The sequence below is a fragment of the Zootoca vivipara genome, chromosome 1 (assembly GCF_963506605.1).
Source record: "Zootoca vivipara chromosome 1, rZooViv1.1, whole genome shotgun sequence".
NCBI lineage: Eukaryota > Metazoa > Chordata > Lepidosauria > Squamata > Lacertidae > Zootoca > Zootoca vivipara.
In genome coordinates, this window is record NC_083276.1 from 28,594,045 (window position 1) to 28,621,722 (window position 27,678).

Here is a 27,678-nt window from a genome sequence, read left to right on the forward strand (position 1 = left end):
AGAGAGAGAGAGAGAGAGAGAGAGAGAGAGAGAGAGTGTGTGTGTGTGTCCTTCCCTCTCCTAATCTTTTCTCTCGCGCCCACTCTGGAACTGCTCTGCTTCTCTGGACCTTTCCAGAGACGCAGTCTCGAAGCAGAAGGCTGAAAAAAGGATTGCTCTCGCTTGTTTTGTTTTTCCCTCATCTGTCTTTTCCGTCTCCGTTCTCCTCATTCAGGGTTTGGGTTGTTGGTTAATTTCTTGCGAGACCGGCGAGGTTGGATTATTGGTGCGCGCTGCCTGCCTTGTGAGTGTGTGTGCTTAGCAGGAGGTGCGGTGGAGTTGCGAGGAAGAGATGTCTAAGATCGGAGGGAAAATTGTGCTTATCCTTAGCTTCGTGTTTCTGACGACTTGCCTCGATGCTGCGAAAGGGCTGCCCTTGAGGAAACAGCGCAACCACAGTCCGAAGGAAAGGAACTATAAGTTGGTAGAGGTGAGTGGAAGCAATGCATTGCCGCTTGGAGAGTAGGAGGGCCTTACTTAGATGACATTGTTACTCCAGCTTGACTCCCCTTCCTCTCTTGACAGCCAATAAACCCTGCGAGGTCCAGGGTGTTTAAACCCAGGTCAGTGCTGACTTCTGTGATCTGAAGGCAGGTAGTCACCAAAATGATAGAAGTGATGCCTCCTCCTCCCTTTATTAATCCAAATTACATTTGCTCAACCAATTTTGTACATTGTGCATATAGTCAACCCTACAGTTTAGTGTTCCGTTAACATTTTTTCCACCACAATCTCTATGTCCGAAAGCTGGATAAGGTGATGGATTTTCCCACCCTTCCTATGTTTGCATCGTTTCTAGTAAAAGTGGAAGGTTTTCAAATCAGCAGTCACCTTGAGTACATATCGGTAACCAAGCAAGCATGGAGCTGGAACATGGAGCACTAGGTTGTGATCTTATGTGGTGTTTGAGACTCACAGGGCCAGTGTACTTCTAACTTTAAGCATTTGCTTAAACCCAAAAGGCTGCTTCGGAATCTGGTCAGTTTTAAAAGTGAAAGCACACCAGCAAGTACAGCATTTCTTGAGAGCAATGTGGCAAAGCATTGTCTCTTAAATATAAATGTGAGCTTCAGTGTGAATTCCCAAAATTCAGCAGGTAGCACTTGGGTTAAAGTCCAGCTCTTACACAGATGGCCCAGACAATAAGTTTCTATCTCCTCTAACTGTGTAAATAATGAGTACTAACTTTATGGCTTTGGGTGCAGCCTCCATAGGCAGATGTCGTTCTTGCTGATGGCCTTGGCTACATTCTGAAATCATTGATACCAGTTAGGTGAAGCAATGGAGGTTGGGGTGGTTACTGTTTTTGCCATTCTCTTGAAAGCATCCTCTTGTTGCACCAAGGATGGCATCAACAGGATTATGCCCAGGAAATAATAACTGCATCCAGTGCTGCATTTCGTAATGTTTTTCTGGAACATCAGAGCCAGCTGAATCAGGACACTGGTCCATCTTGTCCAGCATCCTTGTCTCACTCTGGTCAGCCAGATACTTACGGGAAGCCCCAAAGCAAGACCTGAGTGCAACAGTGCTCTCTCCCCACTTCTGAATCCCACTACTGTACTGGCTTTCAGATGCATATTGCTTCCAACCGTGGAGATAGAACATTATGGAGGTGGAAACTTCTTTTTTCCCCTTTTGCAATTTCAGCTGAGTTGCAGGGGTCATTTCACACATTACTCAGGGCAAACACAAATGCAGGATTGCCAAGGAGTGTGCACTCAAAAAAGGAGCTGCAGCCATTCAAAGGCCCCTAATAACGTGTGTTTGCAATCACATGTCTGCTGACTTCATGGCGTGCATCTTTCGATGTACTTAACACCAAGAGCACTTTGTTTCATGGGTAGCTGTTCCACACAATACTCACTCCCATTGCCATGGGAGATGAAGCCAGCAATCGGTCTAGCTTGGCATTTTCTGTTCTGACAGCGAATGATAGAATTGGCTTTGGAAAGATCACATCGCATTTATACCCAGGGCAATTATATCCACATATGGATATATCCACATATGTGGATATAATGGTATAATATTGGCTCTGAATGTGGTGGTTATAGCCATTGACATATACCTCTGCATATTGAATTTTTTTGTTACGCCAATCATCCACATATCGCAACATCTTGTGGTAATTAACTCCATAGGTTCAGGGATTTTTCTTCTTCTTTTTGACTGAGATCTTTCATGAGTTGTTCTAATCAGTTTATAGGCAATCGGTGTCTCTGGATGTACCGATACAGTAGTTAGGATTGGTAGCTATATTTGTCATAGGAGTCTGTGAGAGAGAAAGAGAGCTACCTCATGTATGCACACTAACGTATTTCATGAATAGTTTTCTTTATCTGTTAAATTTATACTCTGCTCTGGTAACAGGATGCTCTGTTTATTATTTTATTGCAAAGTATATATTATTCTTTTATACAATGGATTTGTCCTTATTCCCAATGGAATAGAGGAATGGGCTGTAGCTCTGCGGTAGAACATCTGCTTTTCTTGTAAGGATCCCAAATTCAGTCCTTGTCATTTCCAGGGGAATGTACTCTGTCAGTTTCCACAATATTGAGCTAGCTGGGCCAATGATCCGACTTGAAGTAAGGCAGTTTTGTCAACTGGTTTTTTTGTTTGGCTTTTTGCTCAGGCAGAGCAGGAATTGTAGAAGCAGTTGCAAAGCATGGAATGGCATTCAAGGGGTGGAAAGAAGAGAAATGTGAATTGTGTGTGCTTCACAACTGAAGAGTAAGCATAGAATCATACTACTGTGACCCCCTGAGGATCATGTAGTCTAACTCCCTGTGGTGCAGGAATATGTAGCTGTCCCATACAAGGATCGAACCTCCAACCTTGGTGTTCTCAGCAACAGGCTCTACTCATGGTCATCTAAAAAGGAGCCCCCTCCAGTAAGTCCAGGGTCTAAATGTGCTGTGTTTCTCCACAGTTCACAGTACACTTTATCAGTCCAATTTGCCAACAGAAGAGTAGGGTGACATTTGGGACACTTAAGAGTCTGGTGCTACACGGTGTCTGATGTTGTGGGGTTGTGAGTGTTCAACATTGGACCAAGGCCACTTGAGCATTGCATCACCCACCTACTGGAAGTAATGCCAAACAAAATAAGTTTGACAAAGGGATAAGACAAAGTAGATGTTTTACGAGCCTTCCCATCGGAGCTGCTGTGCTGGGACGTGTTCCTTTCAGCATTATCTCTGCCCTGACTGCCCCTGTAAGGTTTATTTTCTCTTCAATTTTGTGGCCAGGGAGATTCCCTTCTCGGGAGCCCATCTGTCTCCTGCTGCTTATTCCTGACCTACAGGCGTCATTCTCTCCCTTCTTGACGTCTGTCCTTGTCTTGGCAGCAGATAATTGTCCTGTCACAGACAGTGGGTAAATGATGGCTCCAGGTGGGGGCAAGGGTGTGTGTGGTTTTGGAGGGGGGGGGCAGCTGCTCTTGTGCCTTGGCTGAGCATGGAGGAGGCTGGCTTTGCCTCTCTGTGTGGAATGTGTGCCCCACCGGGGGGGGGGGGGGGAGTCGCTGTTTCTCTAGATGTGCTTTTTTACCTTTTCATTACTTCAGCAATTAAGTGCCCTGGCCTCCTGCTTTGTCCTTGGCTTGAGGTCGGGTTTGCAGGCACAAAACATGCACGGAAACAGCATCTGGCCGAAAAGGGCTTATTGTGCAAAGGAAGGTGCTTTATCCTTCGATAGCAAGCTTCTGTTTTGAGAAGTGCCAAATTATCTTAGTCAAAATAGGGGAGAGGGCGGCTTTTGTGGTGGGGCAAGAAAGATCTCAGACAGTGGGGAGCCAGGTGAGAGGAGATGGGATTCATTGGGATGGAGATACTTCATCCAGTTTCTCTGGACAAATAAGTCTGTTGACTTTTCTATCAGAGAAATCAAAAGAGTTTCCCTGGAGGCACATGTTTGAAGAGCTGATATATTCTTAACCCTTCCACACACCCTAGGCGGGCTGTTTTAGGATGCAGTGCAGTGGAAGAAATGAATGAGAGGGCAAATGAAAACAAATGAAGCAACAACAAAAAGTACTTTGTAGATTTTCTGGCCACTCACCCACCTAAAGTAACTAGAAATCAAAGGAGAAATTCCTAAGATAAATGTGGGAGCAGTTTTAGAGACCTCCATTGTCTTGGGGCTGTTGTGACATCACAGAAGTGCAATTCTGACAGCAGCTCAGCACAATGTTCTCAACAAACCTTAAAATCATCTGTTGACAGTCATGTTTCTTGGTTGGATGTTGCTTTCTTCTAGCTGCCTCCTGCTTCTGGCAAAAAACCCGGTGGCTTTGGACTTTTTTTAAATTTTCTGATTTACAGTATAATCATCATGGAGATGAAGTGTGGGAGACCAATTGCACTTGTTGAACTTCTGTCTTGCATGCAGTTGTCAAAGCCCCAGAGACCACAGCAGGAAAAGAGATTGCAACCTAATTTAAAAGGGGAGGGGAAAAACAACAGAGGTCAAAAGAGGAATCACTGTGCTGGAAATGTGCTCCTGCACTTGCCTGTTCCAGTGTGAAAGGTGTGGAGACCACTGTTTGTGACTGTGCCCTTTCCGGCTCCTTTTTGCTCATTCCTTCACTCCTCCACGCATGTTCAATTCGGCACAGCAAACGTGGCTGAAAGGACCCTCGGCCTAGCTCATATTTTGCTAATTATCTCCAGCTGCTCTGCTGCCCTTATAGGCTGCTGGCCTAGGCAAGCATCCGTCTTGACCAACTGGTGGGGAGGAAGGGAGCAGTTTGGTTTTTGGATGCTCTCAGGGCAACAGGCAGTGGCACATGGAGTGTCATAACCCAGAGGGCACCAGGTGCAGCCCTCTGTGTAACGTCTTTCCCAAGATAAGAGGCCGCACAGATGTCTTCAGCTCACATCTGCTTCTCGCTGCCTTCCCTCTCCTCCCCCTCCACCCCATTTGACAGAGTTGTGGCTGCATTGCTTGGCCAAAGCCAGCTGCTCCTTAAATCTATGCTCTGTCAAATGAGGCAGCTTAGCAACTTTCTCTCCCTGGATGTATAGATGGGGGAATCCCCTGGAGGTTTCTGCAAGGAACTTGACACTCAGATATATGTCCTGCTTTTTCAACTCTGTTTGGAGCGCATAGTTTGTGCTCCGCAGCTGTATTTCAATCCTGTTTGCATGACGCGCCCCTTCTGGTTTTCTGTCCAGCAACTGTGTGCAGGTGGTGTAACTTACATTCTTCAGTTACTGGGGTGCACATGTACAGGAAATTGAGAGCACTTGATCTGCAGTTTCTAACCTTTGCAGCCGTAAAGGGCTTTCCCAGCTGAAATTGTTGGAACACAGGGAAGGCAAGGGCTGCGTGATGATGTCTGTGAAACCTTTTTAATGCACGTTTTTGGGATGCAACAATTTCTGCCCCTACTAAGCATAGTAATGTTGAAAAATTCCAGAAATTTTGATGCTACAAGTCCTAGTGGAAGCAGGAAAGGATGTGGGATTTCTCCCGGGGAGAGTGGGGGGGGGGAGACACTGGAATCAGGGAGAGGGGAGGAGAATGAAAATATCGTACCCTTCAACATGAAGCAGCCCAAATCCAGAACACCATCTTCTGGGTCCGAAATCCTGTGTGAATTATGTAACTCGTGTGAGATTGTGGACAATGGAAAATGCAGTTGGGGGGGGGGCATGGCACACCAAAATGTGCATTGGGGGAGCACAAGATTGCTGACCTGAAAAACCCTTATTTGGGGCACAGCGCCGAAAAACGCAGACGTGAAAAACACTTTTTTGGGGGCGAGATGTCAGCCTGAAATTGAGAAAGAGTGACACACCCAAAATGGCCACTGTACTCTTGGGGGGGGGAGGGACAGGGTGTCCTGTTTTTTTGGGGGGGAGCAGTTGACAGGTATGCAATATGTCTCTCTAATAATACAATATACACTTCAGCATTGAAATTCTACTAATCATCAAACACAACAAGTGTAATTGGAACTGCAGTTGGACAAAAATCAGCAATCCAAAAACAGCATGACATGTCAACAACAAAAAGGGTGGCTTTCAGGAATATATCTACTTTAACCCAAGCAGAGTTTGTTGTGGTAGAAGAACATTTGTTTTTGTCTGAAAGTATTAAGTTACGATAGGGCTGTGGATTACCAAACATTTAAACGCTCAAGGACCCCTACTGCCTTTGCTTCTCATCTAATTAAATCAGCAAAGACTTTTCAAGGCATCTGTAGTGGTGCATGCTCTGTTTCTGACACACTTACTCAATTTACTGTATTCAGTAAATTTGTACCAGGTTTGATTAAAGTTGTTCACATTTCCAGGTCCTCTAGCTGCACATAGAGAATACATAAGCTTCTCAGCCAGTGCCATTTGCCATTCCCTCAGAAAGCAGCAACTGGTTGACAGTGCAACCAGTGGCATAGCATGGGGGAGCAGGGAGGCCGTGGCCCCAGGCACAAAATTCTGAGGGGGCACAACCAGGCACTGACTTCCACGGGGATCCCCATCCCGGTGAAGGTGGCAGAGCTACTCTTGCCCACAGTCAGCGGGTGCAGAGGAAGGGAGGTCAGCAAGGGGCAACCACAGCATGGTCTAGCCCACACTCCCCTCCACTGGCATTGGCGGGGATTCACCTGCCAAGGGCCACACCAGTTGGTGGGTAAGCAAGTGGTGTAGCACAGCCCTGTTTGGCTCTGGAGGGACGCTCTGGTGGTGTCAGCGGCTTGCCTGCCCTGGTTGCCAGCAACCCATGCTACGCCACTGAGTGCAGCTGCCACCTAATTATTTCCGCTCTCACAGCCACCAGCAGATAAATTGTGAGCTCCTTAAAAAGCAGGAAATGGGACCTTCAAACAGATTAAGCAGTTGTTAGCAGTTCAGATATGATTTCCTCACCCTTAATTGCTGATATTTGCTCATGCACCTAATACTGGGCAAGTCCACCAGTGATGAAAATAGGCACCCAAGTGTTCCACATTTCTTCCAGCTCAATAGAATTCTCTCTTATTTGGGATGGCACTGAGCACATTGGCTTTTTACTCCAAACTAGCGAGTTTGTCAGCTGATATTTATTTGCTGAAGTCCTTCTTCCAATTTTTTTTTTTAATACTGTTGGTGTCCGGGTCCCTTGTATGAATTAGCAGCCTATAAATACTTGACACCAGCCCTTTGAACTTCTGCTCTGTCTGCACGACTGACTGCTCCAGTGGAGAAAGGTCTGTTGATGGGCCCTTGTTGCTGCGTCAAGGGACTTGTAACACAAAGTCTTGCTGACTATGCAACCAGTTTGTTCAAACACCCTTCAGCTTTCCTTTTATCTATTTATAAAAATGAATACTTCCTTTTATCTGTCCCAAATTCTCCAACATTCCTCCCATCTTCCATGGGACTTGGTTATCTCCAGTTAAAGGACTGTAGGAAAGTCACAGAAGGATGTGCTGGGAATAGTGCTTCTCTTTACATGGAAGAAGGGCAGATTCACCCCCTGAATAACTGTGGGTGGCAGTGCAGGACCTCAAAATTAGTACTTAGGATGTACTCTCTTATCACCCTACTGATCAAAATGCCTAGGTAGACCTTGAAATGGAGAATCAAGGAAGCGTCCAAAGGAGGAAATGTTGCAGCAATGGGTTCTTCAGTTATCCTCATAGATAAGAAGAGAAGAAGAGTTTGGACTTGATATCCCGCTTTATCACTACCCGAAGGAGTCTCAAAGCGGCTAACAATCTCCTTTCCCTTCCTCCCCCACAACAAACACTCTGTGAGGTGAGTGGGGCTGAGAGACTTCAAAGCGAACCCGGTTCCCCAGATTACGAGTCTACCGCTCTTAACCACTACACCACACTGGCTTAACCACTACACCACACTGCATGTTCCAATCACAACCAAGAGACAGCATTGGCAGATACCTAAATTAATCTGCCCTAGAACAGTTGGCTATAGAGCCAAATAGAGGAAATGTGACCTTCGACTTAGGTGACACCCAGGACTTGATACCGAGATGAAAGTGTTGTGGAACCTGGGTTAGCTGTTATACTGCTATTCAAACTATAGGTGGCACTGTGACCAGTGAGTCATGCTGCTGTTCTTGCTTGCACTAATGCTGTTCCCCAGTTAACCGACTGGGATCAAGGGAACACATTGCTATCAGATGAACATTCATGGTAGGCAGCTGCCAGTTTCATGGAGGACAAGGCTATCGGTGGCTAATAGCCACGATGGCTATGCTCTACCCTCCACTGTTGGAGGCTGAATGCCTCTGAATGCTGGTTGCTGGAAACCACAGGAGGAGAGAGTTCTGTTGCACTCACATCCTGCTTGCAGGCTTCCTGTCGGCATTTGGTTGGCCACTGTGAGAAACGGGACGCTGAACTAGATGAGCCCTTGGCTTGACCCAGCAGGACTTGTCTTAGGTTCTCATGGTTTTAACCTGGGTCTCTCCAGTCCTAGTCTACTTCTACATCCAGTCTCTTTCCATACTAAGGATTTCTTTTCATGAAACAATTCATACACCAGCGGACCAGTCCTAAGTTTCTTTGCTAGGGAGTAAGTCCCATCAAACTCAGTGAGAGTTGACTTCCGAATACATACGTTTAAAGAAGATTAGAAAATGCTTATTGTGAATATATAGGGGGGGATTGTGTACACTTGAAAACGTGCACAACGTTGGCAGCGTTAAGATAAATTCAACAGTGTAAATAAGTTTTGATGGATAATAATGGAATACTGAATGGTTTAGTTTAGGTAAAATATGCATATGTTATGCAAAATGAACCATGGAAAGAGAAGAAGGGAAGTCATTGATATTTTAAGGTTGTTTAAATGAATGTTCTAAAATGTAAAACAGAAAATTTAATAAAAATTATAGGGGGAAAAGAGAGAGTTGACTTTTGAATAAATAGGCATAGCATTGTGCTGCACAAACAAACTTACTATTCTGTATTATTCTATTACATTGTGAACCTGCTTGAGCGTTTTTATTGGAAAGATAGGTTAGAAAAAGCTTTTGATAAACAAATATGCCATGGATGCTTTAGCTGAGTTTCCTGCATTGCAGGGGGTTGGACTAGATGACCCTTGGGGTCCCTTCCAACGCTACAATTCTATGAAAATCCTACTTTCTATGAAATCCCACTTTATTTATCAAAGAATCCGGCTTCAGCTTTCAAAACCTGGGTTTTTTTGTTGTGGTCTTTGAAGTTTGATGATGTAGAGTGGTTAGGGGGGCATTCTATTTGGTTAAGTAGCTCGAATAAATATTTGAAGTTAGTCAATGTGCTTCTCAGTTTCTGGCACACAAGGGACTCACTTCTTAGTGAGTCTGTGTCTGGCTCCCCATGGGCCACGTTTAATCCTTCCCTTGTGCTGCCACTCTTCCAATGAGCTCCCAGTATATATTTTTTTCCCACTGCGGTTTTAAGGCCACGCGCCCCATCTCCAAAGTAGTTAGTGGATCATGCTGCTGCTATATTTTAAGAAATAAAACCATATTTTAGTCTGTTTGGATGGTGTAGATCAGAAGGTCTAGGGCGGAGAGCATGAACAGAGCTAGTGGGAGCAGCACTTCCGCTCCTAAGGTCAGTGGAGGGTAGGGAGCTGCCTGCCTCCTGGATCAAAAAAATTAAAAGTAATATTGAGGCCTTTTGATGGCCAGTCACTGAAAGGTCTGTTCTCAGTGGTTGGTCAGAACTGTATTAATCCAGTTAAAGGCGAAAAGGGCACGGTGCCAACTTAGTAGTGACACACCAAGGACCTGCTTCTTATCTAGGGCTGGAGAGATTTTTGGTTTTATCAGGACTGTTGGGAGCTGTAGTTCAGCAACGTCTGCCAGGCACCAGGGTGACTGCCGTTGACTTAAATGAAATAGCAATAGTAATAGTAGTAATTTTATTTATTCCTCGTTCATCTGACTGGGTTGCCCCAGACACTCTGGGAAACTTCCAACATAATCAAAGAACACAAACATCTCTCTCTCTCTCTCTCTCTCTCTCTCTCTCTCTCTCTCTCTCTCTCTCTCTATATATATATATATATATATATATATATATATATAAATGTAAAAATCTTGAAAGTGTCAGCCGCACTTTTCCGATTGTCCTGAAATTTTTCCGCACTTGACCAATCGTCCTGAAATTTTGACACAACAATGCAGGCCACTTCCCGAGGGTTGTTGGGGACAAAAACACTCAAATTTCACATCTGGGCAGGTAGAAACCTGGTTTTCCACCAAGTCAAACAGCGCCCTCAAGTGGCGTTATACCTTCCTTCACCCCCTCCCTTCCTGTGAAATCTAAGCCACACCCACAAACCAAATGACATCCCTAACCAAGCAACTGAAACCACCAAGGCGGCCATTATCAGACCCCTAGGCCTTTGTTTTATGTAGGCCCCTGCTGCCAGGCCCCCACTAGGCCCGGGGGGGGGGGATAACCCACAGCAACGTACTTGGGGGCACGGCAAGGGGTTTTCATAGCTGCCAAGCTATCCCTTTTTAAAAGGGATTTTCCCTTATGCTGAATAGGCTTCCTCGCGAGAAAAGGGAAAACTTGGCAGCTATGGGTTTTTACTTTACAATTTAGCACCACTACCCCCACCAAAATCCCCCACCAAATAACCACAAGACAAAAAATAAATACCATCCTTCAAAACGTCATGAGATACGCCGGTCACGGAGAGGGGAGGAACAAACAGAATAGATCATGGTTCAGGACACGTGGGGGCAGTCACATGGATTAGCCACAACAACGCGCCACACCCACAAACCCCGCCTCCGCCACGAGATCCTGTAAAATAGGAGGACTCTGAGGCTCAGGGGGATCTGAAGGGGGCCTATTACCAGACAACCCACAGAGTCAGGCCAGGGCCAAGGAATGGAGATGCAGGGCGGAGGCCTCGGGTCACATTTAAATACTAGCCCAAGCCAAGGCCTCGCCTCTACTTTACAGCCTAAAGACTAGGACTCGGCTCCATTTTACAGACTAGGCCTCAGCTCTACAGCCCTTTAAATACTATCCCGAATGGAGCCCTGGGTGGGAGGTGGGGGTAGGAGGAGCCCAAATAGGTCATGGGCTGACGTAGGGTGGGGGGAGCAACTGTCCAACAACCACCAAAACAGCCATTCCACCCCCAAAGCCGAAGCCCAAAGCCTCTCCTGGCGGCTGCATTAATAAACGCCTGGCAGCATTAGGCAGTCGTTCATCAATTCTCCTAACACACACTTGGGGGCACAGCGAGGGGTTTTCACTTTATAATTTAGTGGGCATTGTGTCCATAGCTGCCAAGTTATCCCTTTTTTAAAGGGATTTTCCCTTATGCTGAATAGGCTTCCTCGCGAGAAAAGGGAAAACTTGGCAGCTATGATTGTGTCACATGCGAGGCTCCGGCGGCCATTTTAAGTAAGGGCAGTTGTGCCCCTTTTAACCTAGGCTTTACCGCTACTACAGCTGATTGTAAGCCTCTGTGTCTTTTTTTAAAAAACAAAAACAACAACCATGCACTTTTTCTCCCCAGTTTAAGTCCTCAGATATTTGCAGTGGCCACCCCCCACCCCATTTACTATTCCCTACCTTCCCCTTGCCACTTCCTGGGCTTTTTATGGAACTGAACAACTCGGGTGCTTCAGAACGTGCCTTCTGTTGCCAGGCCCTTGCAGGGCCAGACAGAGGCCCGGGTCACGTGACCGAGGCCCCCTTTGGATTCGGAGGCCTGCGCCAAGTGGCCCATATGACCCCCCTCCTTCTGTCTGGGCCTGTCTGTTGCTACGGGACTGTGGGGCTTCGCTATTTGACCCCCCCGTCGGGATTTTTTAAGTAGTTCTCTGCGTCCCAGGGCGCATCATCACCCCTGATCCTTAATCTAAATATATAGAAATGTTCACGATGCGTGCGCAGGGGCCAATGTATGGAGATACAGGCAGGAGGGGACAACAGAGGGCTCAGACAAAAGTAAATACTGGGAAATGGAACCCAGAAACTGACATTTCCTTCTCCAAGGGTGGGGGCCAATGTAGGAAGATACCGGGGGTAGGGGCCAACACTCCACAGGGACAACAGAGGGCTCAGACAAAAGTGCATGCTGGGAAATATAACCTAGAAGCTGACAGTTCCTTTTCAAAGGGTGGGGGCCAAGGTATGGAGATACAGGGGGGAGGGGCCAACACTCCCCAGGGACAACAGAGGGAAGGGTATCCTACTGAAACACAGGGATGAGCCAGGGTGGAGGGAGGAGGGGCAGGATACGTCATGGATCGGGACAGGGTGTGGGGGGGATCACAGGAAAGAACCACAGCAACGCGTGGCCGGGTCAGCTAGTCAAATATAAAAAACTTCTCAATACAGGCCTGCCTTCAGATGTCTTCGAAAGTTGTGTAGTTCTTTATCTCCTTGACATTTGATGGGAGGACGTTCCACAGGGCGGGTGCCACTATGGAGAAGGCCCTCTGCCTTGTTCCCTGTAACTTCACTTCTCGCAGTGAGGGAAACGTCAGAAGACCCTTGGAGCTGGACCTCAGTGTCCAGGCTGAGCGGTGGGGGTGGAGAGGCTCCTTTAGGAGTCAGCCATGTAGACATTGTCCATCAAGTTTTGAGGCATCACATTTACCCTAATATGCTGGCAAGTATTGTGAGGTGAACGTGGCATCCCTCTGCAGAATGACCACTATTTCCTCCCTTTGTGACCATGCCTCCAACCTGATACGTTATCGTCAGAAAACGCTTTCCTCTGAGACGAATTCTTTCCGCCCCAGGATCATGTTTTGTGACACTCTTGTTCATCACAGGGAGCAGCAGCAGAAGCTCTTGCACCAAAATGAACAGAATGGAACAATGTGACTCCTTGTTGTTTTCACACCTAAGAATCCAGCATGTCCTGAGGACCCCTTTTCTGCCCTAGCATGCCATATGTTGTTGTTGTTTAGTCGTTTAGTCGTGTCCGACTCTTCGTGACCCCATGGACCATAGCACGCCAGGCACTCCTGTCTTGCACTGCCTCCCGCAGTTTGGTCAAACTCATGTTCGTAGCTTCGAGAACACTGTCCAACCATCTCGTCCTCTGTCGTCCCCTTCTCCTAGTGCCCTCCATCTTTCCCAACATCAGGGTCTTTTCCAGGGAGTCTTCTCTTCTCATGAGGTGGCCAAAGTATTGGAGCCTCAGCTTCAGGATCTGTCCTTCCAGGGAGCACTCAGGGCTGATTTCCTTCAGAATGGATAGGTTTGATCTTCTTGCAGTCCATGGGACTCTCAAGAGTCTCCTCCAGCACAATAATTCAAAAGCATCAATTCTTCGGCGATCAGCCTTCTTTATGGTCCAGCTCTCACTTCCATACATCACTACTGGGAAAACCATAGCTTTAACTATACGGACCTTTGTCGGCAAGGTGATGTCTCTGCTTTTTAAGATGCTGTCTAGGTTTGTCAGCAACCTTCGCCATATATCGAAGGGCAAAGGTCTGCAGCGGAGCCTCCTTTGCATTTTAGAACCCTGCTTACGGAGGTATTTGGTAGTGGTGAACCCAGGAAGGGACAGCTGTCCCTTGCACAATGAAAATTTCATGTACAGTACAGACTGAACGCCTAAGTGGAGCTTACGTACATAGTACTTGACAAAGATTTGGTGTGACTGGTCTCCATTCCAAGGCTGTAGAAATGTTCACACAGGGAAGGAATATGCATTATTTCAGTTGGTTTATATGCAGTAGGGCCATCCTGATGTTGTGGGACTACAAGTCCCTTCATCCCTAGTGGGTGGGAGTTGGGAGTCCAGCAAGATCTGGAGTGCTAAAGGTTCACCATACCTGCAGCTGTGGCAAGGAGGTTATGCCAAAGATTTCACAAGAAAGGTGAAGGATTGTAGGAAGAGGCAGCGGGCAGTTCTTGGCTTAAAGGGCAGCAAAGGTGACAGGATGGAGTCTTTCCAGGGAGCCAAAGTCCTTCAGAAGGCTGACGGGAGATGGATAACAGAGCATCACAAGAAGGGATGTTTTGCTTTCACGGAAAAAATAGTACTGCTATGATTCGTAAAGATGATAGTTCCTCTTACCAGGTATGAAGAGAGCCATGTGTTAACTTCCATATGACGAGTAAGAATTGTTTTTAAGTGACCAAGTAAGGGTTCTGTTTCCTAAGAGAGTTGTTTATGTGTGTTTTCTTTCTTCCAGGCTATTGGTGTGTCACAAGCAATAGCAGTTGCATTAGGGACAATTTTTGAAAGCTAGCAGCATGTAGGTCTTCTTTCAAGGCTGCATTCTTCTGTTTTCATGCATCTTTGTTTTAGTGGCTTTACAGCTCTTATAGTTTAATTGAAGCCCATGGATGTAACATCTCTCTCTCTCTCTCTCTCTCTCTCTCTCTCTCTCTCTCTCTCTCATTCTCTTTGACCAGCAGGAGTGACTCGACCATTAGGCAGGGTGAGGCAGCTCCATCAGGTGGCAGATGCCGTAGATAGTAACAGCCACTTGCCCACCCCTGTTCCTCCTGAATCCCTTAAGCTAGCCTGCTCTGAGCCACCTAAGGTATCCTGCTGCCTTCAGGTAGAGTGGAGGGTGTTGTCCCACTGCCCATGCTGAAGTAAGGTTCAATTTGCCCAGCCCAGTTGGATTCTGTACATTGGGCAGGAGGGGGAACCATCTTGTCCGTTGCTTCAGGCAGAAAATTGTCTTGGACCAGTTAACTTAGTCAAAAATGGAAGATCCCATTGGCAAATCTTGCAACTGTTCTCAACTGTTCTTATTGCCCTGGGGGAAAGATCCAAGAGACAAGGCCCGATCCCTAGAATGATCACACTTTCCTCAGCCTTGTAGATGAAAGTGGGGGAGGCGGATGTTACTGCAGCCCTTTTGTCACTGCTTAGCCCCATTCCTAAATAAAACAGCAAAGAGACCAACAATCTCCCCGCTGCTTTCTCTTCCTTTCACTGTGGGAGGGGAAGACAGGCTTCGGTCCTTTGATGTGCAGGCCTTGTAAATCCATTGATGATGCCTTGTGTGTGCGCTCATGTGAGTCAGGACCAGCCCCAGTTCCCTTTGAAGTGCTCCAGCGATCAGGATGAAAGTGGGATGGAGGGGGAAGAGTCCTTCCCAAGCCATCAAGCCCTAATTGCAGGTAATAGTTCCCTTCCGTATCCCATATGGGGAGGCGAGCATCCCTGTTTCCCCTAATCTTGCAGTTACATTCTGGGCTCCTGCAGTGAAAGGAAGTAAGCACACAGGGAACAGGCTCAGAGAACTCGGCCAGCACGTTGGGAAATACGGCAGCTCCTGGCTGCAAGATGCACGGGGGAACAGTTGGAAGTTCCTTGGTGAAGAGTTTAAAGTACTGTACCTAGAGCACAGGAAGACCTTTTCTAGGGATTTTGCTGGGCTGTTGCCGATTCATACGTCTATTATTATTTTTTCAAAAACAAGGTTAGGGTTTTTTTGGGGGGGGGGTTGTACCAGTGTGGCAATTTCATTCTTGCGGAAGGTGGTGGCGCAGAATGCATGAAAAGGAACGGCAGCTGGTTTGCGCAAACGGTGTGGCCTTGGTTTCTTTGCCACTCTGGAACTTACAGCCATGTCAGCTTGTTCCATTATAGTGGAGGTTGCCGTGCTTGGGTCTTTTTAGATCAGAGTGAAGGGGACATGATAGAAGTCAGCAAGCTAGACAAAACATACAAACACAGGAAACTACCTTGGGCTCAGATCATGGAGTCAGTCTAGCTCTGTGCTGTTTACACTGGCTGGCAGCATCTCTCTAGGGTTCCAGTCTTTGCAAGCTCTGTCCAGATATGCTGAGTGCTATTGAGCATGTGCGCCAGGTATAGGAGCAGGAGTTGGGGGGAGTTAGCCCCTTTTTTGCCATACCATATTCTGGATGCAGATACAACTCCCCACCCCCCTGCTGCTGTTTCCTCTTTAGGGAAAGCCTACACATAACTATAAAAAGGTATATAGCTTGTTGCAGGCTGTTTTTATCAAGGAAAATGGCACAAGGTAGGAAGTGTTAATCCTGACCCCTACTTACTCTTACCACCATGATCCTCAGGCCCCTTCAGCTGCTTATTGGCCTTGTTTTTCAATGCTGGGAGATCCCATTGTGGATTTCTGAAAAATAAAAATATAATTCTAGGTTAACTCCAATGCAGGTGTTTCCGTATGTTGAAAGAGTTTTATTAGTTGAAAGGCATGAATGCAATGCCAGAACCAATAATTGGCCAGTGTGGTGTAGTGGTTAAGAGCGGTGGACTCGTAATCTGGTGAACCGGGTCTGATTCCCTGCTCCTCCACATGCAGCTGCTGGGTGACCTTGGGCTAGTCACACTTCTCTGAGAGACTTCACAGCCTCACTCACCTCACAGAGTGTTTGTTGTGGGGGAGGAAGGGAAAGGAGAATGTTAGCCGCTTTGAGACTCCTTAGGGTAGTGATAAAGCGGGATATCAAATCCAAACTCCTCCTCCTCCTCTTCTGCTGCTTCTTTGCACATGTATGCAAATAGGTTTTAGAATCTCTCCCCTCCTGGTTGTGGATTCCGTGTGATGCTTTTGCCACGCAGAAAGGTAAAGATGCAAAGTGCGGCACGGCACCAGTGAAAAACTGGCGTGGGGGCCGCATATTGATGGTTCTGTAGAAGAAGAAGAAGGTAGTACCAGAAACATGTTAGTGAGCAACCAAGGTTTCCGTGCCTGCAGCCTAGAAATGGAGAACATGTAGCCCTCCAGATATGGTTGTATTACTACTCCCACCGTCCCTGATCACTGCCCATGCTGGTTGGGGCTGAAGTCCAGCAGCATCTGAAAGACTGGAGGAGATTCCACACTCCTGCTGTAACAGGGAAAGTTGGGAAGAACAGATTGAAAAATAGCTGGGCCAGCTCAGATCAAACTAATTCGCTTGTGTGTAACAAGTAAACTGAGCTTAAATGGGGTGGTCCTTGAGAGTTAGAAGAAAAAAAGCACAGGGATAATGTAGTATGAGCCATGAAGGACTGATCAAAAGCCAGGTGAGATGCACCAACATAATTATCTGTAGGTGTTCATAGTAAGCCCAAGGGATAGGAATGTGCATGCTTAAATATGGTGTGTTTGATATCTCAGACCAGTATTCTGGCCCATTCACAGCTCATTAATACAACAGGGCAAGTTGCTGGCATCCCTAGTGCCCACTCTTATCTTGCCCCTGGTGTGAGAAAAAGAAAGCAGCTAGATCTCTGTTTTCATGAGGCAATGGAGAGTGGTTCTGATGATGCTTCCGTCGCTGCCTCTCTTTGCCAGATCTCTACTTCATCCGACACGGCTTCAATCAAAGAAGACGAAATGCCGCAGTCTAACAAGGTCCGGAACCTGAGGCGAAATGGACAGGCCATGCCACACAGGCAGAAACGCCGTTGGCCACTACAACATGCTGCAAGGAACCAGTTGGCACCGCTCCAGCCAGGTGGCGCAACTCAGGAGGAGAGCACGCCCTTTGTGCTGGACTTGAAGAACCTGCCAGGCTTAGCCAATGTGGACCTGAGTGCCCAGAATCCAAATATACAGGTAGGCCAATGGGCTTAGGGCTGTATTGATTAGACTCGGAACAAACAAACAAAAAGTGGCACCATCTGTAGTTCATTTAGAACTGACTTGTGCTTTGGGGTCTACTTCCACCTTGCCCTCCCCTGCCTTGTTAAATGGTCACAGATGCTTGTGCCATGCAGTGTGTGTGACTGTTGAAAACAGCTTTCTTTAGTACCCTTAGTGGCATATTATATGCACTTTAGTAGAAAAGCAGTTTTGCAAGCAGGGTTTGGGACATGACCTAACTGGATTGATTCTGGATTGAGAATTATTGGACATTGAGAAAGCAGGGTAAAGGAGAGCTTTAAGAGTGAGTGTCTTGGTCAGCACTAAACTGAGAGAGAAGTGGTGAAAGCTCAAATGGGCAAATACATAAATGTAGGATGTACTGTTGCTCTTAAAAGAACCTCACAGTGCTTTAGTGGTGGTGCCCCATAAACCCAGTGCCATTACTTGCAGGTGACCATTGAGGTCGTGGATGATCCTCAGGCTGAGATGGAGATGGACCTGCTGAAGGAAACTAGCAATGACTGGTCTCTGACCTCCTCTGAGTGGCTGTCCCACAAAGACCTCTTCTGGCCACTTTTCTGGGAGTACACGGACCCCATGGAGGAAGGGGAGGAAGGGGACAATTTGGACATAAGGAGCAGGGGGGAAGAAGAAGACGATGATGATGAAGAGGAGGAGGAAGACTACACTTCAGAGTATGATGAGGAAGAAACGGTGCTGAGTGGAGTGGGAGGTGACTGGGACCAGCGGTGGCCCCATCAGAAAAACTGGATCTTCAAAGAGAAGTATAATTACGGTGAGGCTCCCTTTCCTGCCCTTGGTAGGTCTACAGAGCTGCTTAACTCATTGACTGTTAAGGGAGAGAGCAAGAAGGTCTTTTCAGTTCATTATCTCCTCTGTTCCTCTCCAGTTAAGATGAGTGGTCCAGTTGATTTTTTATGGGGAAATCTAGGATGTATCCAACTGAAATGCCTGTATTATTCCAGCAATCCCAATAAGCATCCTTCCATATTTGTGCTTTCTCTCCTGTACATATGCTTGAGAATTCCTAATTTAAATCCATTTGTGAAGTTGGTGAGCAAAGTCTGCTTTATGTGATACTAACTCATTATGCAGACTGAGAGAGAGAGAGAGAGAGAGAGAGAGAGAGGAGAGGAAGATTTGCATGTCCCCTTTTTCCGCTGTAGATACATTGATATGACAAGTGTTGTGTATATTGGAAAAGCACTTTTTCTCTGCCCTTCATATTGCATAATGTGCATGCATTTTGCAACATGAAATGGAAAATATAACATATGAGATGACTGCAAATCAGGCCAACAAGATCTTGAGCCAGTAGGTAGGGTAACCCTTGAAATTTTAGGCACTGTATAGCTAAAACCAGGAGAATTCTGGGAATCACAGCTTTCATTTAAAAGTGGGGCAGTACCTGGCAGAAAAAGCAGCTGAGGTGGCACATGCGAGTCTCCTCTTCTGGAGGTTTGGGTGAGAGATCTAGGCTGCTGGGTGATAGGGAAGAAATGTGTGTGAGAGAGACCTTTTTCTTACGCTCTCCAGACTATGAAGACGAAGAGGAGTGGAGCCCTTGGTCTCCGTGCACTGTAACCTGTGGCACAGGCAACCAGAAAAGAACCCGGTCTTGTGGCTACGCATGCACTGCTACAGAGTCAAGGACCTGTGACCTGCACCGCTGTCCTGGTATGCCTGCCTTGTTTTCTTGTCTGCCTCTTGTTCCCTGTTCAAAGCTCCTGCAGTTAACTGCAGCTTTCTCAGCTGTAAAGAGAGTGACCCCCCCCTCAATTTTGAGAGGATCCCTTTTCAAACATCCCAAGAAGACTGGGGTGAGTTTCCAATAGGGATGCTTGTGGCCTGACTCTCTGGCAAAAGGTCATCTCCATTCTGACATTTCAGGTGCTGAGAACACCATTCTTCTCCTCGTGGTTGTATGTTCCATTTGTGCAATGATTTCCACGTGCAAAGGAGCGTCTTTTCCCTCTCCTTCCCTGCTCTGTGGCCTGTGCCTTAAATCTGCTCTTGGGGGTCCCTCCAGCCCTCTGGAGGAGGTTGGGGGAGTGTGGGGAGAGAAGAGGGGAAAGCACATTTTGCTGCACAAATGGAAGGCGTTTCTCAAACAGGACAATTGTTGTATGTGTTGCTCTCATGTGTTGGTAAAAGTGCTGCGGTTGCCAACATAAAATGGCTGCCATTGGCTGCAATAGAAGAGGTGAGGGTACTCTGTACTGGTGAGTACTGTCACCAAAATCACTGGTTATGTGCAATCCCGTCTCTTATTTTACATTGCTTGCACAAAATGCAAATGCTCCTGAAGAACTTTGTGAAAAGGGGTGCCCCTCTCCATGAGGAATTGGTTTCAGAGTAATAGTGGCTCTCCAAATATTGTTGGACTTCAGTTCCCATCAGCCCCAGCCAGCATGCGCAGTCAGGCATGATGGGAGTTGTTGTTCAGCAATAACTGAAGCAGCCACAAGTTATCCATTCCTGCTTTCAGAAAACCTTTCTCCCCCCCCCCCATCCTGATAATCACCTCAGCAACTCCTTTCTTTTCTCTGACACACTTGATATATAAATGCCATCAACTGAAAGGCCACTCAGTGTTGTGGGTCAAAAGCAAACTTTGGGCCTGTCTGTGTCTATGTCACATTTTGGCCTGGGAGTTGTGGACAGGAAATGTATACAGTGGTACCTCGACTTACGAAGGCGATCCGTTCCGCAGCGCTCTTCGTAAGTCGAATCCTTCGGTTGTCGAAGCATCCATTTTGCGCATGTGCGAAGCGCGGTTTTGCGCTTCTGCGCATGCGCTGACTGCGCCCCCCGCTTCTGTGCAGGCGCAGAATGTGTGCATGGCAAAAAGACTTCCGGGTTTGCCGACTTCATAAGTCGAAACCTTCGGAAGTTGAGTCATTCGGATGTTGAGGTACCACTGTACAGGATTGGAGAGATTGAAGCCCAGCTCATGTAACACCTTTTAAGTGGCATATGGTTCCCCCCTGACACTTTTGCTTCTGTGTTTCCCTCAAGGAGCAGATGGGGAGTTGTCTCTTGCCACAGAAGAGACACCATTTGAAGCTGAGAATGCCACAGAGATCCTAAACTCAGGTCAGTAAATTCCAAATGAGCACAGCTATGCTACGAAATTGCACAAGGAACTGAGTGAGTGAGTTGATCATAATCTTAAGGTTGTCTCACGCCCTGTCTCTGTTTCTTATGCACACATCTGTATTCTCTTGCTCACTTCCAAGATAAGCTGTCAACGGCATATGGTTTTGTCTGACGGCCGTTTCTCTCTTCTCCCCTGCACCCTTTCCTCAGATGTGGACAGCTGTGAGAAGTGGCTCAATTGCAAGAGCGACTTCCTCAACAAATACCTGAGCAAAGTGTTGTCGGACCTACCCAGCTGCCCCTGCTCCTACCCACTGGAAGCTGTCTACAGCGCCGTCAACCTGCGGGACGAGCGGCAGGGCAAGAACTTCCGCTGGCGAGATGCCAGCGGGCCCAAGGAGCGGCTGGACATCTACAAGCCCACAGCCCGCTTCTGCCTGCGCTCCATGCTCTCCCTGGACAGCACCACGCTGGCTGCACAGCACTGCTGCTATGACGAGAGCGCCAGGCTGATCACGCGAGGCAAGGGGGCTGGGGCCCCCAACCTCATCAGCACCGAGTTCTCCCCCGAGTTGCACTACAAGGTCGACATGCTGCCCTGGATCCTCTGCAAAGGGGACTGGAGCAGGTACCACGCCGTGCGGCCTCCGAATAACGGGCAGCGGTGTGCTGACAACCCCCCAGAGGAAGAGTACCTCTCTCAGTTACAGGAGGCTAGGGAGTATTAACGTAGGGGGGAAAACCAAAAAACGCAGGGAGCAGGACGTTTTTGGTCTCCCGCGCAACATACTAGAGAGTATAACAGGGCCTCTTTTCTTCTCTCTCCTCCCCTCAGCTTTTATGTCAACAAAGGCCTCCGCTTCAGAATGGCTACAGAGCCGCTGCTTGTTTTGCATTCCCTTGGTAACCAGGTAGTCTGTAGGAAACCTTAGTGTAAACTCTACAGTGGCTTCTGCCCTGTCTTCTACATAGTGGCCTCCAGTTTCATTCCTGACTTCCTCGTTACCCAAAAGTTGCCACGATTGGCCTAAATGGACTGTGCCAGAAAGCTTGCTGTGGCCATCCTGAGGGATTATAGGGGTGGAAAGAGCCAGAGGAAAGGGGGGAAGGTGTCTTTCAAAAGACCCATTTTATACTCCACACAAGCTGTCGAACAAAGGCAGACTGGGAGATCTCATGGCCTAAAACTCTAATCGGGTGCTTGAAGGTTTTGCATAGAGTCTGTAAGCAGTCTCAAAGTGAATGACTCAATACACCTAAATTCTGTTTTTAGCTAAAAGGGAAACTTGGTTGGACATATTGAGAGTGACAGGTCTGGCTTAAAGTGTCTGTTGTCTTGATGTAGTCCCAGGGCAAGAGAAAGGATGATGTTCCACACAGTTTGGGAGAAACTGGGATGGAGGGGTGCTGGGTTGTGTATGTGCTTTGGAATGTAAGTTCTGGGACATCCCCTAAAGTGGATGAGTGTCAGATGAAGCCAACCTGCTTGCTAGGTTGATAGAACAATCTGGATCTCATTTCTATCCAGCAAGTCAGATAAGGAACCGAGCAAATGTTTTAAAATTTATTCTTCTCTTCAGGCCAGAGGCAGGGCAGAAAACTAAGCCCAACACATTTATAAGACTCCAGGGGAGGAATTGAACATCTTGCCCTTCTGAGCATTCTGTCAACACAAGCATTTCCGCTGGCTTGCAAGACATGACAATCCTGAGCACAGTTCCTGGTTGTTGTTGTTGTTGTTGTTGTTGTTTTAAAAAAGAAACCTGGACCAATTGGAGGGGCAGGGGGAGAAGAGTCGGGGGCAGGGTGAAGTTCTTGTTCAAGGCTTCTGCTGACAAGACTCAATAGTTGAATCCTAAGCCAGGTGTCCTGGGAAAAGTTGCAGTTCTGAGCAACCTCAGTTGCATGGGAAAGAACAAAGCCCATGTCTTCCAGCCAAACCTTTTAAATTTCATATACCAGAGGTAGCCAACACGATTCTTTCCACATCTAGCCACCCCTGATATAGAACTTCATTCTGAGTTTTGGATCTGATGTTTGGCAGAGGATTGGTTGGAACAACCCAGTCATGGATTTCTCACATTGCTGTTTGGTTTCTCAACTTGTGAGGGAAAGATCCAGCTTTCCAAATTTCATGTTTCTGTTTTGTTTTGGGATTTTAACTTTTGGTCTAGTTCCTTTATCATTGGCAGTGCAGGGACGGGTTTGCCTCTTGATACAGTGGGTGACAGCTGGGTTGTGAGTGAAGGGATTAGTCCTAGAGCTAGTGGTGCTCTGGAGCTTTAAATAAAGCAAGCCCACAATTCTTTGCAAAGTAGTTGTGCAAACTTGCATATTTGTCTTGCACAATTTAGTCTACTTTTCCTAGTTTTGAGGAAGGGCAAAGAGCCATCAGACTGAAACCCTTGTTTTCTCTTCCATATTGTGAAATTTTGCCAGGCATCAGCTGGAAAGGTGTTCCTTTTTTTAAAAAAAAAATAAAACTTAAATTTTCAGGGTGCTAAATTTTATACTCAGTACTAACTTCCACATTTGCATGCAGAGCATAGCAGCCACCATTTTATTACTCTCTGGTAGCCAGAAAGCCTGCCTAGGCGCTCCTAATCTTTTCTCTGTACTTTGAGAACTAGGAGGTTTCTATTCTCTTAACATTAAAGGTCATATTTTCAAGGTTCTGTATCATAATGTAGATTCTGCATTATCTGTCATGCAGATTCCTACGACAGCGTTCACCCTTCTCTGATGCTCTGTAAGGTGTTTGCCAACTTGGGAGCACACCTCTTGTTCCTGCTGAAGTCAATAGCAATAACTCTAATTGGTTTGAAATTGAGTAAGATTGCTGCCTTGACCTTTATATCAAGGTTCTTTTGAGCCGACGCCACATTCATGCCATACTTTTAAACCACTGTTACCATTTTAAAAAGTTGTGGCTTCCCTCAAAGAATTCTGGGAGATCTATTTCATTCAGGATGCTGAGAGTTGTAGGAGAAGCCTATTCCCATCATAGAGCTCCCAGAATTATTTGGGAGGAGCTGTGATTATTTATAGTGGTAGCTTAGTGCTTAAAATGTATCATGTGAAAGTAGACTTGCCCGCTGACTCCAAGGACGGGAGCCTTTTGTTGGAAGATGATGCAGAGTCCAGAACCACCTTCTTTTACAGGACATCCAGAACAGCCAGAAATTGGAAGCTTGTGTGCTGTCCCTTCTTCTACCAGTTTCATTAGTGATGTCTTAAGTTTATGGAACTTCATCTTGCGGCCTTTAGTCCCCTTTAAGTGGTGATTGGCCTTATAGGCATTCCAGCAAATTTTGTTGTGTGTTCCTGGCGGCGCAACATGTCTGGCAGACTCCATGATGGACAAGCCATGATCTCAAGATGTTTGGACCGCTCAAAAGACTGTTGGGGGAGAGGAGAAGTAGGTCAGCTTGGGCATTGCAACAAGACCCTTCTTTCTTTTCACTATTTTGCTGTCACTGCAGCAAACTGAGTATCTTAAAAAAACAAAGCCTCTCTTTCTCCCTTAAAGCTCACGTTTATTGCTCAGGACTGACACAGGCTGTTGGACTGGGATGGTTCTGCTGTGGCATCTAGTAATACTGTAATAATAATATAATAATAATAATTTATTATTTATACCCCGCCCATCTGGCTGGGTTTCCCCAGCCACTCTGGGCGGCTTACAACAGAATATTAAAATACAATAATCTATTAAACATTAAAAGCTTCCCTAAACAATAAGTACATTAGGAATCAGTAGGTCTGCTGTCTTATGTGGACTTCCTGAGTGAAAAATGTACCTGTGATCCTGGAAATAATGAAGGCGCTAGGGAGTTTTGTCCTATTGCCTGCTTCTATCTTCTGCTTCTGTCTCCAAACACAATCTTAAACTGGTGCATTTTGCTGCATTCAGTGGCTTGGCTTGTTTATGGCTCCACCTTGTAAGTTGCTACCATCAGATGCTGTCATTCTCTAGCCCAGGATTAGGCGACCTTTTCTGTTGGGGACCACATTTCCAGGCAGAAATAGTCTGTCAGGGGGCCACATAATTCCAGCAGCACATGGGACCCAGAGTCAAAGGTAGGTGGGGCTACCGCCTTTCTTTCTCTTTCTGCCACCCTCTTTCCCCATATTTTTGCCCTGAAACTAAGTCCAGGACTACATCTTAGGGCCACAGGTCACGCCCCCCCCCTCCTGCTGCAGCCCTTTTTTGTGGCATCTTCTCTCAGCTCAGGCTCTTGTGTTTAGAAAATTGTGCTAATAAAACCAAAAGGTGTGCTGGCAGAGAAAATAAGTGTTTAGGAAGAAGAAGCATAATGAAATTAATTTGAATGCTCTGGGGGGCTACAGGAAGTGCGGGCAGATAAATGCTGAAAGTTGCTGGTGAAGCCAGAATGAAGGCTGCAGCCTGCCGCTTGCTGATTTTTGTACTTCCAGAGCCTTCTTCCACCCCCCCTCCTAAAAGACTGCTATTCCCTATCACGGCCCTGCTCACATCTGATATAGCGGGGTCCGTTGTCAATAAACGTTGATCTTTAATTTCTCACAGGCAAAGAATAGCCAAGTGCATTCTTCAAGCTAGCTTCTGGATAGATTGTTCACTACTTTTAAAAATCAGCACCCATGGGGACCTTGTTAATGCTAGAGGTCCATATCCTTTGGGGGGAATCTCTTGCCCCACATGCAAGTGTGTGCCTGTGCAGAGCCAGGTCAGAACACTCCAAGGCAGGGTTTGGGAAAGCTTTGTCCTATGACAAGACTGTTGACCCACTGGCAAAATGTGTCCCACAGCCAAAGGTAGGCATAGCTTGAGCCGGCGATGGGTGGAGCCAAAGTGGGTGGAATTTGAAGGCTTGCAAAATAGCTCTCACCCTCAATCCCTTCCCTCTCTCTCCCGTCTTTGCTCACATACAAATACATAAAGGGAAAGTGATTTCTAGGAGGACTGCTCAGAGAGCAACAGTGAGACAAGATAACAATGGGGAAAGCCTTAGCTTTCACCATTGGGTGGGTGGAGCATGTATGAGTCACAGAGGCCTGTCAGTTTGATCTCTCTACCACTAGCATATCAAATGCCACTGTTTTCACAAGCACCTTAGACTCCCAGAAAGTGTTGCGGTCTCATTTGGGTGAGTATATACCAAGGAACAAGGGTTTATTTTTATACCATGTAACTAAGATTCTGTCTGGCGATTTCTATTTAAGCTATATTAAAAAGAAAAGAAAAAAAGTATTGTATATTGTCCCTGCCACATAATTTTATTCCTATTATCAGCACACTGTTGTATAAAGATAGTTAGTTCAACAAAAATGGCATTAACGAGATCTCCTTTATCTGAATTTAGATGAAAGCACTTTATTTCAAAGTACAGTACATGTGTTTGTGACCAACATTATTCAGATATAATATTGCTGGGCGGTTTAGTTTATTTTGAAAGGGACGATGCAGCCCCAAATGATGCACATTTTAGCTATGTGCTTTGCAATCTCCCTTGGCATTGTGTTGGGTGAACCTAGGAGAAAAGGGGCATCCAGGTATTTTCTATTAGGGCAAGGACACATGGAGAAGGAAAACCCCAGAAGAATCTTTGTTCTAGCTTGGCTAGGAACCACTCTTTTCTGTGGCATTTTGAGATTCCTCGCTGGGTGGGGTGGGGGTGGAGGTGGGGAAGGGTCTTTTGGGAACTGCACACTGCCTTGTTTTCCAAAGAGGAGTGAATGTTTTTGATGTGGTTCTGTGGGGTGGAGGGTTGGGCCAGGTTCCTACTTCATGACTGGTTCACTCGTCCCAAGTTTTTCCACTGCTTTTCAGTCTTCTCCTTGTACAGTATTTATTGCTTGTAATGATTATGATAGCAGAAAGGAATGGACATGCTAGCAGTGCTGAATGAGACCTCGCTCTTGGAGGATATATGTGTGTGTGTGAAGTGCCAAAAGGTAAGCAAGAGGACTGTTTAAATGAATAAACTCTATTGTTAACAAACTACAAATAGCCCACGTCTCTGTTATTCAGGGCTGGTGGAAAGTGAAGACCCTTTCTGCACCTTAATCCTCCAGGGTTTGTAGAATCAATCAAGAGCTGGAACTCTTAAACTCGTTTCACCAGATCACTCTCTTCCCAGAAGCAGCAAATCACCTCCTGGCTAATGAAGTAGGTATCAGCTCACAGCTATGCTCCAAAGCCAGTTGAGCTGTGTTAATTACAGTACCAATTAATATATTGGGTAAGTATAGGATAATATGATGTATTCCTAACTTCTTGAATGAAGCCTGACTCTCTGTAGTGACAGTGATAATTTTATTAGCGGCAGTGTTGGCACCCTCAGTATAACCAAGAGGGCAGCAATGGTCTGTTGCCGTTTTCCTACCATGAAATTCATGCAGAATTCTCTTATCTCAAATTCACCCATCTTGTATCGCAGGCTAGCAGCCCCCTTCTTGTGATCCAGTCTACTGCTGCTTAACTCCCAGTTACCTTACACAGCTGAGCTGGGAAAAGCTGCTGTAGTCAAAAGTAGTTCACCCTGGCCTACATGTTCAGTGGTCTGAGCAATAGTTGCTTTTCTGAGGAATTTGCATGCAACAGTTTAGTGTTTTGAGATGATGTCAGTGAAATGATATCTCCTAATTTCTGAGCCTAAAGCAGATTCTCCTGCTACACTTAACCTATTTTACAACCATGAGGCCTAGAAATGTCAAGAAAAAGGCAAGACTTTCAATTATATATTTACCTAACACTTTATATCCTACAGTCCCTGCCCTATAACTGTGCAGTCAGTAGCAGTAACATTTCATTGCTCCACGCATTGCTAACTCCCCGCACGCCCCAAAAAGCCGGAGCCAGCTGTAGCCTAAAGAGTTTAGGAGGGCATCTATTTGTTCTGCCTCAGGACTCCAGAAACATTCCAGCTGGCCTCCTGCTATAGACTAACATTAAAGCCCCCCTGTATCTGGTTTGTCTTCAGACAGGTTTACAGCTGGACTAAAGCCTGAGGATGG

At 46.5% G+C, this 27,678-nt stretch overlaps 1 protein-coding gene across 1 annotated transcript; it reads left to right on the forward strand.

Annotated features, from left to right (window-relative positions):
- ISM2 (isthmin 2) lies at positions 1–27,441 on the forward strand. The gene is made up of 6 exons (XM_035107977.2): positions 1–469; positions 17,266–17,529; positions 18,010–18,355; positions 19,117–19,257; positions 20,599–20,676; positions 20,890–27,441. The coding sequence occupies exons 1-6, from the start codon at positions 332–334 to the stop codon at positions 21,405–21,407; spliced, it is 1,485 nt and encodes a 494-aa protein (XP_034963868.1). The 5' UTR covers positions 1–331; the 3' UTR covers positions 21,408–27,441.
- Positions 27,442–27,678: the final 237 nt, after the last annotated feature.